General features: G+C 38.1%; 1 protein-coding gene across 2 annotated transcripts in view; it reads left to right on the top strand.

The window, feature by feature from the left end:
• The first annotated feature begins 221 nt into the window (after positions 1–221).
• Positions 222–14,717, top strand: part of LOC100372412 (uncharacterized) — a 222,802-nt gene continuing 208,306 nt past the window's right edge. For both annotated transcript variants that reach the window (XM_085495528.1, XM_085495527.1), the window contains exons 1-4: positions 222–303; positions 3,116–3,562; positions 3,681–3,878; positions 3,968–4,150. In XM_085495528.1, coding sequence (XP_085351654.1) covers positions 3,118–3,562; positions 3,681–3,878; positions 3,968–4,150 — 826 coding nt within the window. In that variant the 5' untranslated portion in view covers positions 222–303; positions 3,116–3,117. The remainder of the gene's footprint in view (positions 304–3,115; positions 3,563–3,680; positions 3,879–3,967; positions 4,151–14,717) is intronic.

Below are 14,717 nucleotides of genomic sequence, written 5' to 3'. Positions count from 1 at the left end.
TGTTTAAGCTAGAAATCGACTGTATCAAAATCAAAATAAGGTCATAATATAGGGGAATACTGTAATTAACCGAATTGTTTCCTTTAAACCCCCGTTGCAGAATAATTGAAAAAGACACCCTATGTTGCTACTTTTAATTAGGCCCTTCCAAGAAACTTCAAGTCATGTATTGTGTTTCTTCCAGGTAAACACTATTTCTCATGAAATAATGCTTTATTGTATTTGTACATAGTATCCGTGTGTGAGCTAGGAGTTGCATACGACGACGTTGTCTAGAGCACCGCAGTCCTAAAACTTCTGCATGTAAGTATATATTTAGTTACATGGAGCTAGTTCATAATATGATTCACAGCTTTTAATAGTCAACACTACACAACACTATCTAGCCCCGGTAGAAGTGAACTGGACTGAAATCAACGTTTTCTAACTGTATTCTTGGCGGTATGTTTTTTTTTTTCCCTGGAACATTCGACGCCAGTTCGACAATCCATATAACTATAGCACAATAATATAGCCACCCTGTATTCTATATCATGCCACGATCGTCCTAACACTTCATTGATGATAATTATATTATCAAGGACTTTAAGTTAAAGTGAAATTCTCTGATCAGGCAAGCAAATTCCAGATATTATTATTATCCAAGTATAATCAAATTAGATGTATTGAGAAGGAAGCATGGTTCAATGGCTATCGCATTGAACAGAGTTGTAAGTTCGTTCTTTGGCTAGGCGTACTGTATCCTTTTTATGCATACAACTACACTGTCTATTATATAATTTCGTATTTAACTCTACTGCTTTTCACTATTACCCAAGAGTGAATGGGAACCTGGTGTGAAATCTTGGTACATAATCCATGTACACCTGTATATGTCGTGGGGCGAAATGAGATGGCAAAAACAAATTCTCTGTACAGGTCAACTAACAACCATAGTAACCTGAAGCGTATGTAATATTCAAATCATAATTACAAAGTTATGCATCTCGGCATATCCAAATCAAGTCAAAATCATAAATGCAAGATTAGGCATGTCAAAATTACATGTATTAAATTATATTCCTATGCATATCTAAATCAAATGTTAAAAGTTAGACATAAATCACAATAACAAAGTTTGGCATAATAGATACAGCGTTATGGATCTAGGCATGCATAAATACAAAGTTAGGCATATCTAAATAATAATTACAAAGTTAGGCATCTATGCGTATACGAATGTGATGTACAAAGTTGGGCATCTAGAGGGAGGCAAATCTGATCCACGAAGTACGACACCAAGCTGCGGCAAATACAAAGTTAAACAATTAAAATGGCGACCACATTAGCACGTTCATGTAACATTATACGATATGTGACGATGAATGTGTCTCTCTTCTGAAAAAGCACATTTTTTTCTTTTGACGAAAAACATACACATAATCATCTAGTTGAAATGGCATTGTACTCATTTTCACTTGTTAACAAAAACCCACAAGCCTAGAGTTATAACCCTAAGAATAATTTTAAATGAGACAGACATTCATAACTGAATATAGCAGGAACGCTAAATGATTGAAGTGAGGTTAATGATATGATAATATTTAATTTAAGAAGTCGTGAATCATAACGAGTTTCGTAAGTTACTAACACAAATTTATAATTGAGTTGTTTAGTGGCGGCGGGACAGGGCAGGCAGAGGGGCGGGCGCCCCCTCGAAATTTTTTTTTGGGGGCGTCGCACCTCCAAAATCAAGCTTAAATAAACCCTTTTGTGTCAGCAAAGTTTGCACTTCAAAATATAGCAAATAGCGTTTCAGAGGGTCTATATTTCAAATTTCCTAAGGGGGAGCATGCCCCGGGCCCACAAGTAAGGTCGCCCATTTGGTGCAAGGTTGGTGAGCAGATATCGTTCCCCTCCCCCATGCAAAATGTCGTGCCGCCGCCTCTTTTGTTAAATACATCAACTCCACGAGTTGGCCTTTCAAAGCCAGCAGTGAATTCACCTTATCAGTATGCATGCCTAGTTCGCAAAGAATGAACACAGACGCTTTGAAACACGGTGAAAGAAACACTACAAAAGACAAGGTACACCATAGTTGTAATTTTCATTGTCCCACCTTACTATGGCTACCAAAGAATGCAGACACCGCGTAAATATAAAGTGTAAGCAATGCTAATCATGTAAACAACCTACACACGCGATAGTCGAAATGAGAATATATTACAGTATTGTAAACTAGACATCGAATTGACAATACGGGCTACGCGATATAAATGGAACCTTTCGAAATCAGTCATCGGCCGGCCGTATTTGAATAAAAAACCCAGCAACAACGTTGATATTAGACTGGATGAAATCATTTTAGCGATTTCACATCAATGGATCTTAGAAATATTGCATAAAATCTACTACCCATAAAACTGTCAATTTTAAAACAATTCAATCGACAAGCAGTTTTTCGTTACCCGCCTGATAGCGTTCTACACGTAATTTTAATTGTATTGTGTTTAAAACTAATAATACATCAAAATACGTTTCAAAACTATTGTTACATTTATAAATCTATCTCATCTTCGTAGTCACATATTGGATTCCTTCAAAGAATGCAGTCACATATTGAATTCATTCAAAGAATGCAGTCACATATTGGATTCCTTCAAAGAATGCAGTCACATATTGAATTCCTTCACGCAATTTTAAAAACACCCCAGAAGAGCTAAGTACAATTGGGAGTGACTTCAACGCATGTTTTATACGTCACATATTTGTTAAGTAACATGTGACGTTTGACCCGGGAGTTTTGACATAGCAACAACTTGTGTGATAGTGGGGTTTGTTGTACCGTATCTATGACTATAGGTCATGAAACCTATATGACTATAGGTTTCCTAAAATCAAAATGTATTCATGCCATGTAGTTCCCGAAAGGAATAATGGGCATTTGGTGGAGAGATGGTCGCACAGCCCTGTCATGTAGTTTCAGACATGAATTAATGGGCATTAATAAAGAGATGGTCGCACATGTCAGGGCTGTGCGTTCAACTTTTGAAAAATCATCAAGTTGACCAACAATAGCTGAAATAGACAAATCGGATTGGCTATAAGTATAATGAATATTTACATTGTCTTGCAGTCATGGATCTTACGAAATACTTCGACCATACTGGCACAGTTGTAGATATCAAAAGATGGAACAAGAGTGAACTGCCTCCTGAATTGAATAAGCATTTTCTAGATAAGTTCAAAAGAGGAAATATTAGATCATTGGATATGTCAGAAAATACATTCCAAAATATACCAGAGTCAATATTTCGACTGGAGAGATTGACAACTCTGTCAGCCGCTAGTAATCAGCTAACTAATTTACCACATAACGTATCTAGTTTTGAAAGTCTATCAGATTTAGATCTATCAAACAATCAATTTAAAAATGTTCCTGAATCTTTGTGTGAACTGAAGACACTAAGCAGCCTCAATCTGAGTAAAAATAGATTGAAATCAATAACGCCTAAACTTTGCCAATTAAATAATCTAAAGACGTTGCGTCTAGCAGACAATTCGTTAACGACTTTTGAATCAGGTGAGATATCTTGCATGCCATCACGTATTTGTCGAATTTATATAGAATAGTAATGTAGAAATTCGGTATAACAGTGCATAGTTCTCTTTGAATAATCATATATAATTTCTTCTTATAGCGGATTGGCCTCAACTCACCGAGCTTGACTTATCTAGGACCCAACTCACCCATATCCCAAAATGTTTGAATCAACTTGAAATTTTGAAACTATCGGGCAATGCGATATCCGAAATCCCAGACAGTATTGGTTTGTGGGTGAAACTTAAACACTTGGATATAGATAAAAATGAACTCAAGTCCATTTCACAAGAAATAGGTAAGTACATGCTGTTATTAATAATTTAAATATAAAGATATACATTTTTCACTGAAGAAGCTATACTGTAATTTGAATTTATATTTTAGCAAAACTTGAAAGCATGGAGACACTAAATGTAGAAGCTAACCAACTGACCAGTTTGCCAGTTGTGATGAAGAAAATAACGTCACTGAAGAACCTGTATGTTAATAAAAATCCAATACAAGAACCACCTCTTGATGACACAACCAATGCCATCCAAACATTCACAAAATTTTGGAAATTATTAGGTAAGAATTCATAATGCATAATTACTTTCATAACAAGGTGTCTTTATTGTATGTGGTAACGAACATTCCATACCAATGTGTCTTTATTGTATGTGGTAACGAACATTGCATACCAAGGTGTTGTATTGTATGTGGTAACGAACATTGCATACCAATGTGTCTTTATTGTATGTGGTAACGAACATTGCATACCAAGGTGTCTGTATTGTATGTGGTAACGAACTTTGCATACGAAGGTGTCTGTATTGTATATGGTAACAAACTTTGCATACCAAGGTGTTTGAATTGTATGTGGTAACGCACTTTGCATACCAAGGTGTCTGTATTGTATGTGGTAACGAACTTTGCATACCAAGGTGTCTGTATTGCATGTGGTAACGGACCTTGCATACCAATGTGTCTGTATTGTATGTGGTAACAACGAACTTTGCATACCAAGGTTTCTGTATTGCATGGGGTAACGGACTTTGCATACCAAGGTGTCATTATTGTATGTGGTAACGAACTTTGCGTACCAAGGTGTCTGTATTGCATGTGGTAACGGACTTTGCATACCAAGGTGTCTGTATTGAATGTGGTAACGAACTTTGCATACCTATATGTCTGTATTGTATATGGTAACGAACTTTGCATACCAAGGTGTCTTTATTGTATGTGGTAACGAACTTTGCGTACCAAGGTGTCTGTATTGCATGTGGTAATGGACTTTGCATACCAAGGTGTCTGTATTGTATGTGGTAACGAACATTACATACCAAGGTGTCTATATTGTATGTGGTAACGAACTTTGTATACCAAGGTGTCTGTATTGTATGTGGTAACAAACTTTGCATACCAAGGTGTCTGTGTTGTATGTGGTAACACATTTGCATACCAAGGTGTCTGTATTGTATGTGGTAACAAACATTGCATAACAAGGTGTCTGTATTGTATGTGGTAACAAATTTGCATACCAAGGTGTCTTCATTGTATGTGGTAACACATTTGCATACCAAAGTGTCTTCATTGTATGTGGTAATAAACATTGCATACCAAGGTGTCTGTATTGTATGTGGTAACAAATTTGCATACAAAGGTGTCTGTATTGTATGTGGTAACAAATTTGCATACCAATGTGTCTTCATTGTATGTGGTAACGAACATTGCATACCAAGGTGTCTGTATTGTATGTGGTAACGAACTTTGCATACCAAGGTGTCTGTATTGCATGTGGTAACGGACCTTGCATACCAATGTGTCTGTATTGTATGTGGTAACGAACATTGCATACCAAGGTGTCTTTATTGTATGTGGTAACGAAATTTGCATACCAAGGTGTCTGTGTTGTATGTGGTAATGAACTTTGCATACCAATGTGTCTTTATTGTATGTGGTAAAGAACTTTGCATACCAATGTGTCTGTATTGTATGTGGTAACGAACTTTGCATACCAAGGTGTCTTTATTGTATGTGGTAACGAACTTTGTATACCAAGGTGTCTGTATTGTATGTGGTAACAAATTTGCATACCAAAGTGTCTTCATTGTATGAGGTAACGAACTTTGCATACCAAGGTGTCTGTATTGTATGTGGTAACGAACTTTGCACACCAAGGTGTCTGCATTGTATATGGTAACGAACTTTGCATACCAAGGGGTTTGTATTGTATGTGGTAACGCACTTTGCATACCAAGGTGTCTGTAATGTATGTGGTAACGAACTTAGCATACCAAGGTGTCTGTATTGTATGTGGTAACGAACATTACATACCAAGGTGTCTGTATTGTATATGGTAACGAACTTTGCATACCAAGGTGTTTGTATTGTATGTGGTAACGCACTTTGCATACCAAGGTGTCTGTATTGTATATGGTAACGAACTTTGCATACCAAGGGGTTTGTATTGTATGTGGTAACGCACTTTGCATACCAAGGTGTCTGTAATGTATGTGGTAACGAACTTAGCATACCAAGGTGTCTGTATTGTTTGTGGTAACGAACATTACATACCAAGGTGTCTGTATTGTATATGGTAACGAACTTTGCATACCAAGGTGTCTGTATTGTATGTGGTAACGAACATTACATACCAAGGAGTCTATATTGTATGTGGTAACGAACTTTGCATACCAAGGTGTCTGTATTGTATGTGGTAACGAACTTTGCATACCAAGGTGTCTGTATTGCATGTGGTAACGGACCTTGCATACCAATGTGTCTGTATTGTATGTGGTAACAACGAACTTTGCATACCAAGGTTTCTGTATTGCATGGGGTAACGGACTTTGCATACCAAGGTGTCTTTATTGTATGTGGTAACGAACTTTGCGTACCAAGGTGTCTGTATTGCATGTGGTAACGGACTTTGCATACCAAGGTGTCTGTATTGAATGTGGTAACGAACTTTGCATACCTATATGTCTGTATTGTATATGGTAACGAACTTTGCATACCAAGGTGTCTTTATTGTATGTGGTAACGAACTTTGCGTACCAAGGTGTCTGTATTGCATGTGGTAATGGACTTTGCATACCAAGGTGTCTGTATTGTATGTGGTAACGAACATTACATACCAAGGTGTCTATATTGTATGTGGTAACGAACTTTGTATACCAAGGTGTCTGTATTGTATGTGGTAACAAACTTTGCATACCAAGGTGTCTGTGTTGTATGTGGTAACACATTTGCATACCAAGGTGTCTGTATTGTATGTGGTAACAAACATTGCATACCAAGGTGTCTGTATTGTATGTGGTAACAAATTTGCATACCAAGGTGTCTTCATTGTATGTGGTAACACATTTGCATACCAAGGTGTCTTCATTGTATGTGGTAATAAACATTGCATACCAAGGTGTCTGTATTGTATGTGGTAACAAATTTGCATACCAAGGTGTCTGTATTGTATGTGGTAACAAATTTGCATACCAATGTGTCTTCATTGTATGTGGTAACGAACATTGCATACCAAAGTGTCTGTATTGTATGTGGTAACGAACTTTGCATACCAAGGTGTCTGTATTGCATGTGGTAACGGACCTTGCATACCAATGTGTCTGTATTGTATGTGGTAACGAACATTGCATACCAAGGTGTCTTTATTGTATGTGGTAACGAAATTTGCATACCAAGGTGTCTGTGTTGTATGTGGTAATGAACTTTGCATACCAATGTGTCTTTATTGTATGTGGTAACGAACTTTGCATACCAATGTGTCTGTATTGTATGTGGTAACGAACTTTGCATACCAAGGTGTCTTTATTGTATGTGGTAACGAACTTTGTATACCAAGGTGTCTGTATTGTATGTGGTAACACATTTGCAAACCAAAGTGTCTTCATTGTATGAGGTAACGAACTTTGCATACCAAGGTGTCTGTATTGTATGTGGTAACGAACTTTGCATACCAAGGTGTCTGTATTGTATATGGTAACGAACTTTGCATACCAAGGGGTTTGTATTGTATGTGGTAACGCACTTTGCATACCAAGGTGTCTGTAATGTATGTGGTAACGAACTTAGCATACCAAGGTGTCTGTATTGTATGTGGTAACAAACATTACATACCAAGGTGTCTGTATTGTATATGGTAACGAACTTTGCATACCAAGGTGTTTGTATTGTATGTGGTAACGCACTTTGCATACCAAGGTGTCTGTAATGTATGTGGTAACGAACTTTGCATACCAAGGTGTCTGTATTGTATGTGGTAACGGACTTTGCATACCAAGGTGTCTGTATTGTATATGGTAACGAACTTTGCATACCAAGGTGTTTGTATTGTATGTGGTAACGCACTTTGCATACCAAGGTGTCTGTAATGTATGTGGTAACGAACTTTGCATACCAAGGTGTCTGTATTGTATGTGGTAACGGACTTTGCATACCAAGGTGTCTGTATTGTATGTGGTAACGAACTTTGCATACCAAGGTGTTTGTATTGTATGTGGTAACGCAATTTGCATACCAAGGTGTCTGTAATGTATGTGGTAACGAACTTTGCATACCAAGGTTTCTGTATTGCATGGGGTAACAGACTTTGCATACCAAGGCGTCTTTATTGTATGTGGTAACGGACTTTGCGTACCAAGGTGTCTGTATTGCATGTGGTAACGGACTTTGCATACCAAGGTGTCTATATTGTATGTGGTAACGAACTTTGCATACCAAGGTGTCTGTATTGTATGTGGTAACGAACTTTGCATACCAAGGTGTCTGTATTGCATGTGGTAACGGACCTTGCATACCAATGTGTCTGTATTGTATGTTGTAACGAACTTTGCATACCAAGGTATCTTTATTGTATGTTGTAACAAACTTTGCATACCAATGTGTCTGTATTGTATGTGGTAACGAACTTTGCATACCAACGTGTCTTTATTGTATGTGGTAACGAACTTTGCATACCAATGTGTCTGTATTGTATGTGGTAACGAACTTTGCATACCAAGGTGACTTTATTGTATGTGGTAACGAACTTTGTATACCAAGGTGTCTGTATTGTATGTGGTAACGAACTTTGCATACCAAGGTGTCTGTATTGTATGTGGTAACAAATTTGCGTACCAAGGTGTCTTCATTGTATGTGGTAACGAACCTTGCATACCAAGGTGTCTTCATTGTATGTGGTAACGGACCTTGCATACCAAGGTGTCTGTATTGTATGTGGTACCGAACATTGCATACCAAGGTGTCTTTATTGTATGTGGTACCGAACATTGCATACCAAGTTGTCTTTATTGTATGTGGTAACGAACTTTGCATACCAATGTGTCTTTATTGTATGCGTTAACGAACTTTGCATACCAAGGTGTATGTATTGTATGTGGTGACGAACTTTGCATACCAATGTGTCTTTGTTGTATGCGGTAACGAACTTTGCATACCAAGGTGTCTGTATTGGATGTGGTAACGAACTTTGCATACCAAGGTGTCTTTATTGTATGTGGTAACGAACTTTGCATACCAAGGTGTCTGTATTGTATGTGGTAACAAGTTTGCATACCAAGGTGTCTTCATTGTATGTGGTAACGAACTTTGCATACCAAGGTGTCTGTATTGTATGTGGTAACGAACATTACATACCAAGGAGTCTATATTGTATGTGGTAACGAACTTTGCATACCAAGGTGTCTGTATTGTATGTGGTAACGAACTTTGCATACCAAGGTGTCTGTATTGCATTTGGTAACGGACCTTGCATACCAATGTGTCTGTATTGTATGTGGTAACAACGAACTTTGCATACCAAGGTTTCTGTATTGCATGGGGTAACGGACTTTGCATACCAAGGTGTCTTTATTGTATGTGGTAACGAACTTTGCGTACCAAGGTGTCTGTATTGCATCTGGTAAAGGACTTTTCAGACCAAGGTGTCTGTATTGTATGTGGTAACGAACTTTGCATACCTATGTGTCTGTATTGTATATGGTAACGAACTTTGCATACCAAGGTGTCTTTATTGTATGTGGTAACGAACTTTGCGTACCAAGGTGTCTGTATTGCATGTGGTAACGGACTTTGCATACCAAGGTGTCTGTATTGTATGTGGTAACGAACATTACATACCAAGGTGTCTATATTGTATGTGATAACGAACTTTGCATACCAAGATGTCTTTATTGTATGTGGTAACGAACTTTGTATACCAAGGTGTCTGTATTGCATGTGGTAACAAACTTTGCATACCAAGGTGTCTGTGTTGTATGTGGTAACAAATTTGCATACCAAGGTGTCTGTATTGTATGTGGTAACAAACATTGCATACCAAGGTGTCTGTATTGTATGTGGTAACAAATTTGCATACCAAGGTGTCTTCATTGTATGTGGTAACAAATTTGCATACCAAGGCGTCTTCATTGTATGTGGTAACAAACATTGCATACCAAGGTGTCTGTATTGTATGTGGTAACAAATTTGCATACCAAGGTGTCTGTATTGTATGTGGTAACGAACATTACATACCAAGGTGTCTATATCGTATGTGGTAACGAACTTTGCATACCAAGGTGTCTGTATTGTATGTGGTAACGAACTTTGCATACCAAGGTGTCTGTATTGTATGTGGTAACGAACATTGCATACCAAGGTGTCTGTATTGTATGTGGTAACGAACTTTGCATACCAAGGTGTCTGTATTGTATGTGGTAACGAACATTACATACCAAGGTGTCTATATTGTATGTGGTAACGAACTTTGCATACCAAGGTGTCTTTATTGTATGTGGTAACGAACTTTGTATACCAAGGTGTCTGTATTGTATGTGGTAACAAACTTTGCATACCAAGGTGTCTGTGTTGTATGTGGTAACAAATTTGCATACCAAGGTGTCTGTATTGTATGTGGTAACAAACATTGCATACCAAGGTGTCTGTATTGTATGTGGTAACAAATTTGCATACCAAGGTGTCTTCATTGTATGTGGTAACACATTTGCATACCAAGGTGTCTTCATTGTATGTGGTAATAAACATTGCATACCAAGGTGTCTGTATTGTATGTGGTACCGAACATTGCATACCAAGGTGTCTTTATTGTATGTGGTACCGAACATTGCATACCAAGGTGTCTTTATTGTATGTGGTAACGAACTTTGCATACCAATGTGTCTTTATTGTATGCGTTAACGAACTTTGCATACCAAGGTGTATGTATTGTATGTGGTGACGAACTTTGCATACCAATGTGTCTTTGTTGTATGCGGTAACGAACTTTGCATACCAAGGTGTCTGTATTGGATGTGGTAACGAACTTTGTATACCAAGGTGTCTTTATTGTATGTGGTAACGAACTTTGCATACCAAGGTGTCTGTATTGTATGTGGTAACAAGTTTGCATACCAAGGTGTCTTCATTGTATGTGGTAACGAACTTTGCATACCAAGGTGTCTGTATTGTATGTGGTAACGAACATTACATACCAAGGAGTCTATATTGTATGTGGTAACGAACTTTGCATACCAAGGTGTCTGTATTGTATGTGGTAACGAACTTTGCATACCAAGGTGTCTGTATTGCATTTGGTAACGGACCTTGCATACCAATGTGTCTGTATTGTATGTGGTAACAACGAACTTTGCATACCAAGGTTTCAGTATTGCATGGGGTAACGGACCTTGCATACCAAGGTGTCTTTATTGTATGTGGTAACGAACTTTGCGTACCAAGGTGTCTGTATTGCATCTGGTAAAGGACTTTGCATACCAAGGTGTCTGTATTGTATGTGGTAACGAACTTTGCATACCAATGTGTCTGTATTGTATATGGTAACGAACTTTGCATACCAAGGTGTCTTTATTGTATGTGGTAACGAACTTTGGGTACCAAGGTGTCTGTATTGCATGTGGTAACGGACTTTGCATACCAAGGTGTTTGTATTGTATGTGGTAACGAACATTACAAACCAAGGTGTCTATATTGTATGTGGTAACGAACTTTGCATACCAAGGTGTCTTTATTGTATGTGGTAACAAACTTTGCATACCAAGGTGTCTGTGTTGTATGTGGTAACAAATTTGCATACCAAGGTGTCTGTATTGTATGTGGTAACAAACATTGCATACCAAGGTGTCTGTATTGTATGTGGTAACAAATTTGCATACCAAGGTGTCTGTATTGTATGTGGTAACAAATTTGCGTACCAAGGTGTCTTCATTGTATGTGGTAACGAACCTTGCATACCAAGGTGTCTTCATTGTATGTGGTAACGGACCTTGCATACCAAGGTGTCTGTATTGTATGTGGTACCGAACATTGCATACCAAGGTGTCTTTATTGTATGTGGTACCGAACATTGCATACCAAGTTGTCTTTATTGTATGTGGTAACGAACATTACATACCAATGTGTCTATATTGTATGTGGTAACGAACTTTGCATACCAAGGTGTCTGTATTGTATGTGGTAACGGACTTTGCATACCAAGGTGTCTGTATTGTATATGGTAACGAACTTTGCATACCAAGGTGTTTGTATTGTATGTGGTAACGCACTTTGCATACCAAGGTGTCTGTAATGTATGTGGTAACGAACTTTGCATACCAAGGTGTCTGTATTGTATGTGGTAACGGACTTTGCATACCAAGGTGTCTGTATTGTATGTGGTAACGAACTTTGCATACCGAGGTGTCTGTATTGCATGTGGTAACGAACTTTGCATACCAAGGTTTCTGTATTGCATGGGGTAACAGACTTTGCATACCAAGGTGTCTTTATTGTATGTGGTAACGGACTTTGCGTACCAAGGTGTCTGTATTGCATGTGGTAACGGACTTTGCATACCAAGGTGTCTATATTGTATGTGGTAACGAACTTTGCATACCAAGGTGTCTGTATTGTATGTGGTAACGAACTTTGCATACCAAGGTGTCTGTATTGCATGTGGTAACGGACCTTGCATACCAATGTGTCTGTATTGTATGTTGTAACGAACTTTGCATACCAAGGTATCTTTATTGTATGTTGTAACAAACTTTGCATACCAATGTGTCTGTATTGTATGTGGTAACGAACTTTGCATACCAACGTGTCTTTATTGTATGTGGTAACGAACTTTGCATACCAATGTGTCTGTATTGTATGTGGTAACGAACTTTGCATACCAAGGTGACTTTATTGTATGTGGTAACGAACTTTGTATACCAAGGTGTCTGTATTGTATGTGGTAACGAACTTTGCATACCAAGGTGTCTGTATTGTATGTGGTAACACATTTGCGTACCAAGGTGTCTTCATTGTATGTGGTAACGAACCTTGCATACCAAGGTGTCTTCATTGTATGTGGTAACGGACCTTGCATACCAAGGTGTCTGTATTGTATGTGGTACCGAACATTGCATACCAAGGTGTCTTTATTGTATGTGGTACCGAACATTACATACCAAGTTGTCTTTATTGTATGTGGTAACGAACTTTGCATACCAATGTGTCTTTATTGTATGCGTTAACGAACTTTGCATACCAAGGTGTATGTATTGTATGTGGTGACGAACTTTGCATACCAATGTGTCTTTGTTGTATGCGGTAACGAACTTTGCATACCAAGGTGTCTGTATTGGATGTGGTAACGAACTTTGCATACCAAGGTGTCTTTATTGTATGTGGTAACGAACTTTGCATACCAAGGTGTCTGTATTGTATGTGGTAACAAGTTTGCATACCAAGGTGTCTTCATTGTATGTGGTAACGAACTTTGCATACCAAGGTGTCTGTATTGTATGTGGTAACGAACATTACATACCAAGGAGTCTATATTGTATGTGGTAACGAACTTTGCATACCAAGGTGTCTGTATTGTATGTGGTAACGAACTTTGCATACCAAGGTGTCTGTATTGCATTTGGTAACGGACCTTGCATACCAATGTGTCTGTATTGTATGTGGTAACAACGAACTTTGCATACCAAGGTTTCTGTATTGCATGGGGTAACGGACTTTGCATACCAAGGTGTCTTTATTGTATGTGGTAACGAACTTTGCGTACCAAGGTGTCTGTATTGCATCTGGTAAAGGACTTTTCAGACCAAGGTGTCTGTATTGTATGTGGTAACGAACTTTGCATACCTATGTGTCTGTATTGTATATGGTAACGAACTTTGCATACCAAGGTGTCTTTATTGTATGTGGTAACGAACTTTGCGTACCAAGGTGTCTGTATTGCATGTGGTAACGGACTTTGCATACCAAGGTGTCTGTATTGTATGTGGTAACGAACATTACATACCAAGGTGTCTATATTGTATTGATAACGAACTTTGCATACCAAGGTGTCTTTATTGTATGTGGTAACGAACTTTGTATACCAAGGTGTCTGTATTGCATGTGGTAACAAACTTTGCATACCAAGGTGTCTGTGTTTTATGTGGTAACAAATTTGCATACCAAGGTGTCTGTATTGTATGTGGTAACAAACATTGCATACCAAGGTGTCTGTATTGTATGTGGTAACAAATTTGCATACCAAGGTGTCTTCATTGTATGTGGTAACAAATTTGCATACCAAGGTGTCTTCATTGTATGTGGTAACACATTTGCATACCAATGTGTCTTTATTGTATGCGTTAACGAACTTTGCATACCAAGGTGTATGTATTGTATGTGGTGACGAACTTTGCATACCAATGTGTCTTTGTTGTATGCGGTAACGAACTTTGCATACCAAGGTGTCTGTATTGGATGTGGTAACGAACTTTGTATACCAAGGTGTCTTTATTGTATGTGGTAACGAACTTTGCATACCAAGGTGTCTGTATTGTATGTGGTAACAAGTTTGCATACCAAGGTGTCTTCATTGTATGTGGTAACGAACTTTGCATACCAAGGTGTCTGTATTGTATGTGGTAACGAACATTACATACCAAGGAGTCTATATTGTATGTGGTAACGAACTTTGCATACCAAGGTGTCTGTATTGTATGTGGTAACGAACTTTGCATACCAAGGTGTCTGTATTGCATTTGGTAACGGACCTTGCATACCAATGTGTCTGTATTGTATGTGGTAACAACGAACTTTGCATACCAAGGTTTCAGTATTGCATGGGGTAACGGACCTTGCATACCAAGGTGTCTTTATTGTATGTGGTAACGAA

This window comes from Saccoglossus kowalevskii, chromosome 22 (assembly GCF_978046115.1).
Source record: "Saccoglossus kowalevskii chromosome 22, keSacKowa6.1, whole genome shotgun sequence".
NCBI classification, from domain to species: Eukaryota; Metazoa; Hemichordata; class Enteropneusta; family Harrimaniidae; genus Saccoglossus; species Saccoglossus kowalevskii.
The sequence above is the reverse complement of the archived record's forward strand: the minus strand, read 5'-3'. Positions and strand labels throughout refer to the sequence as shown.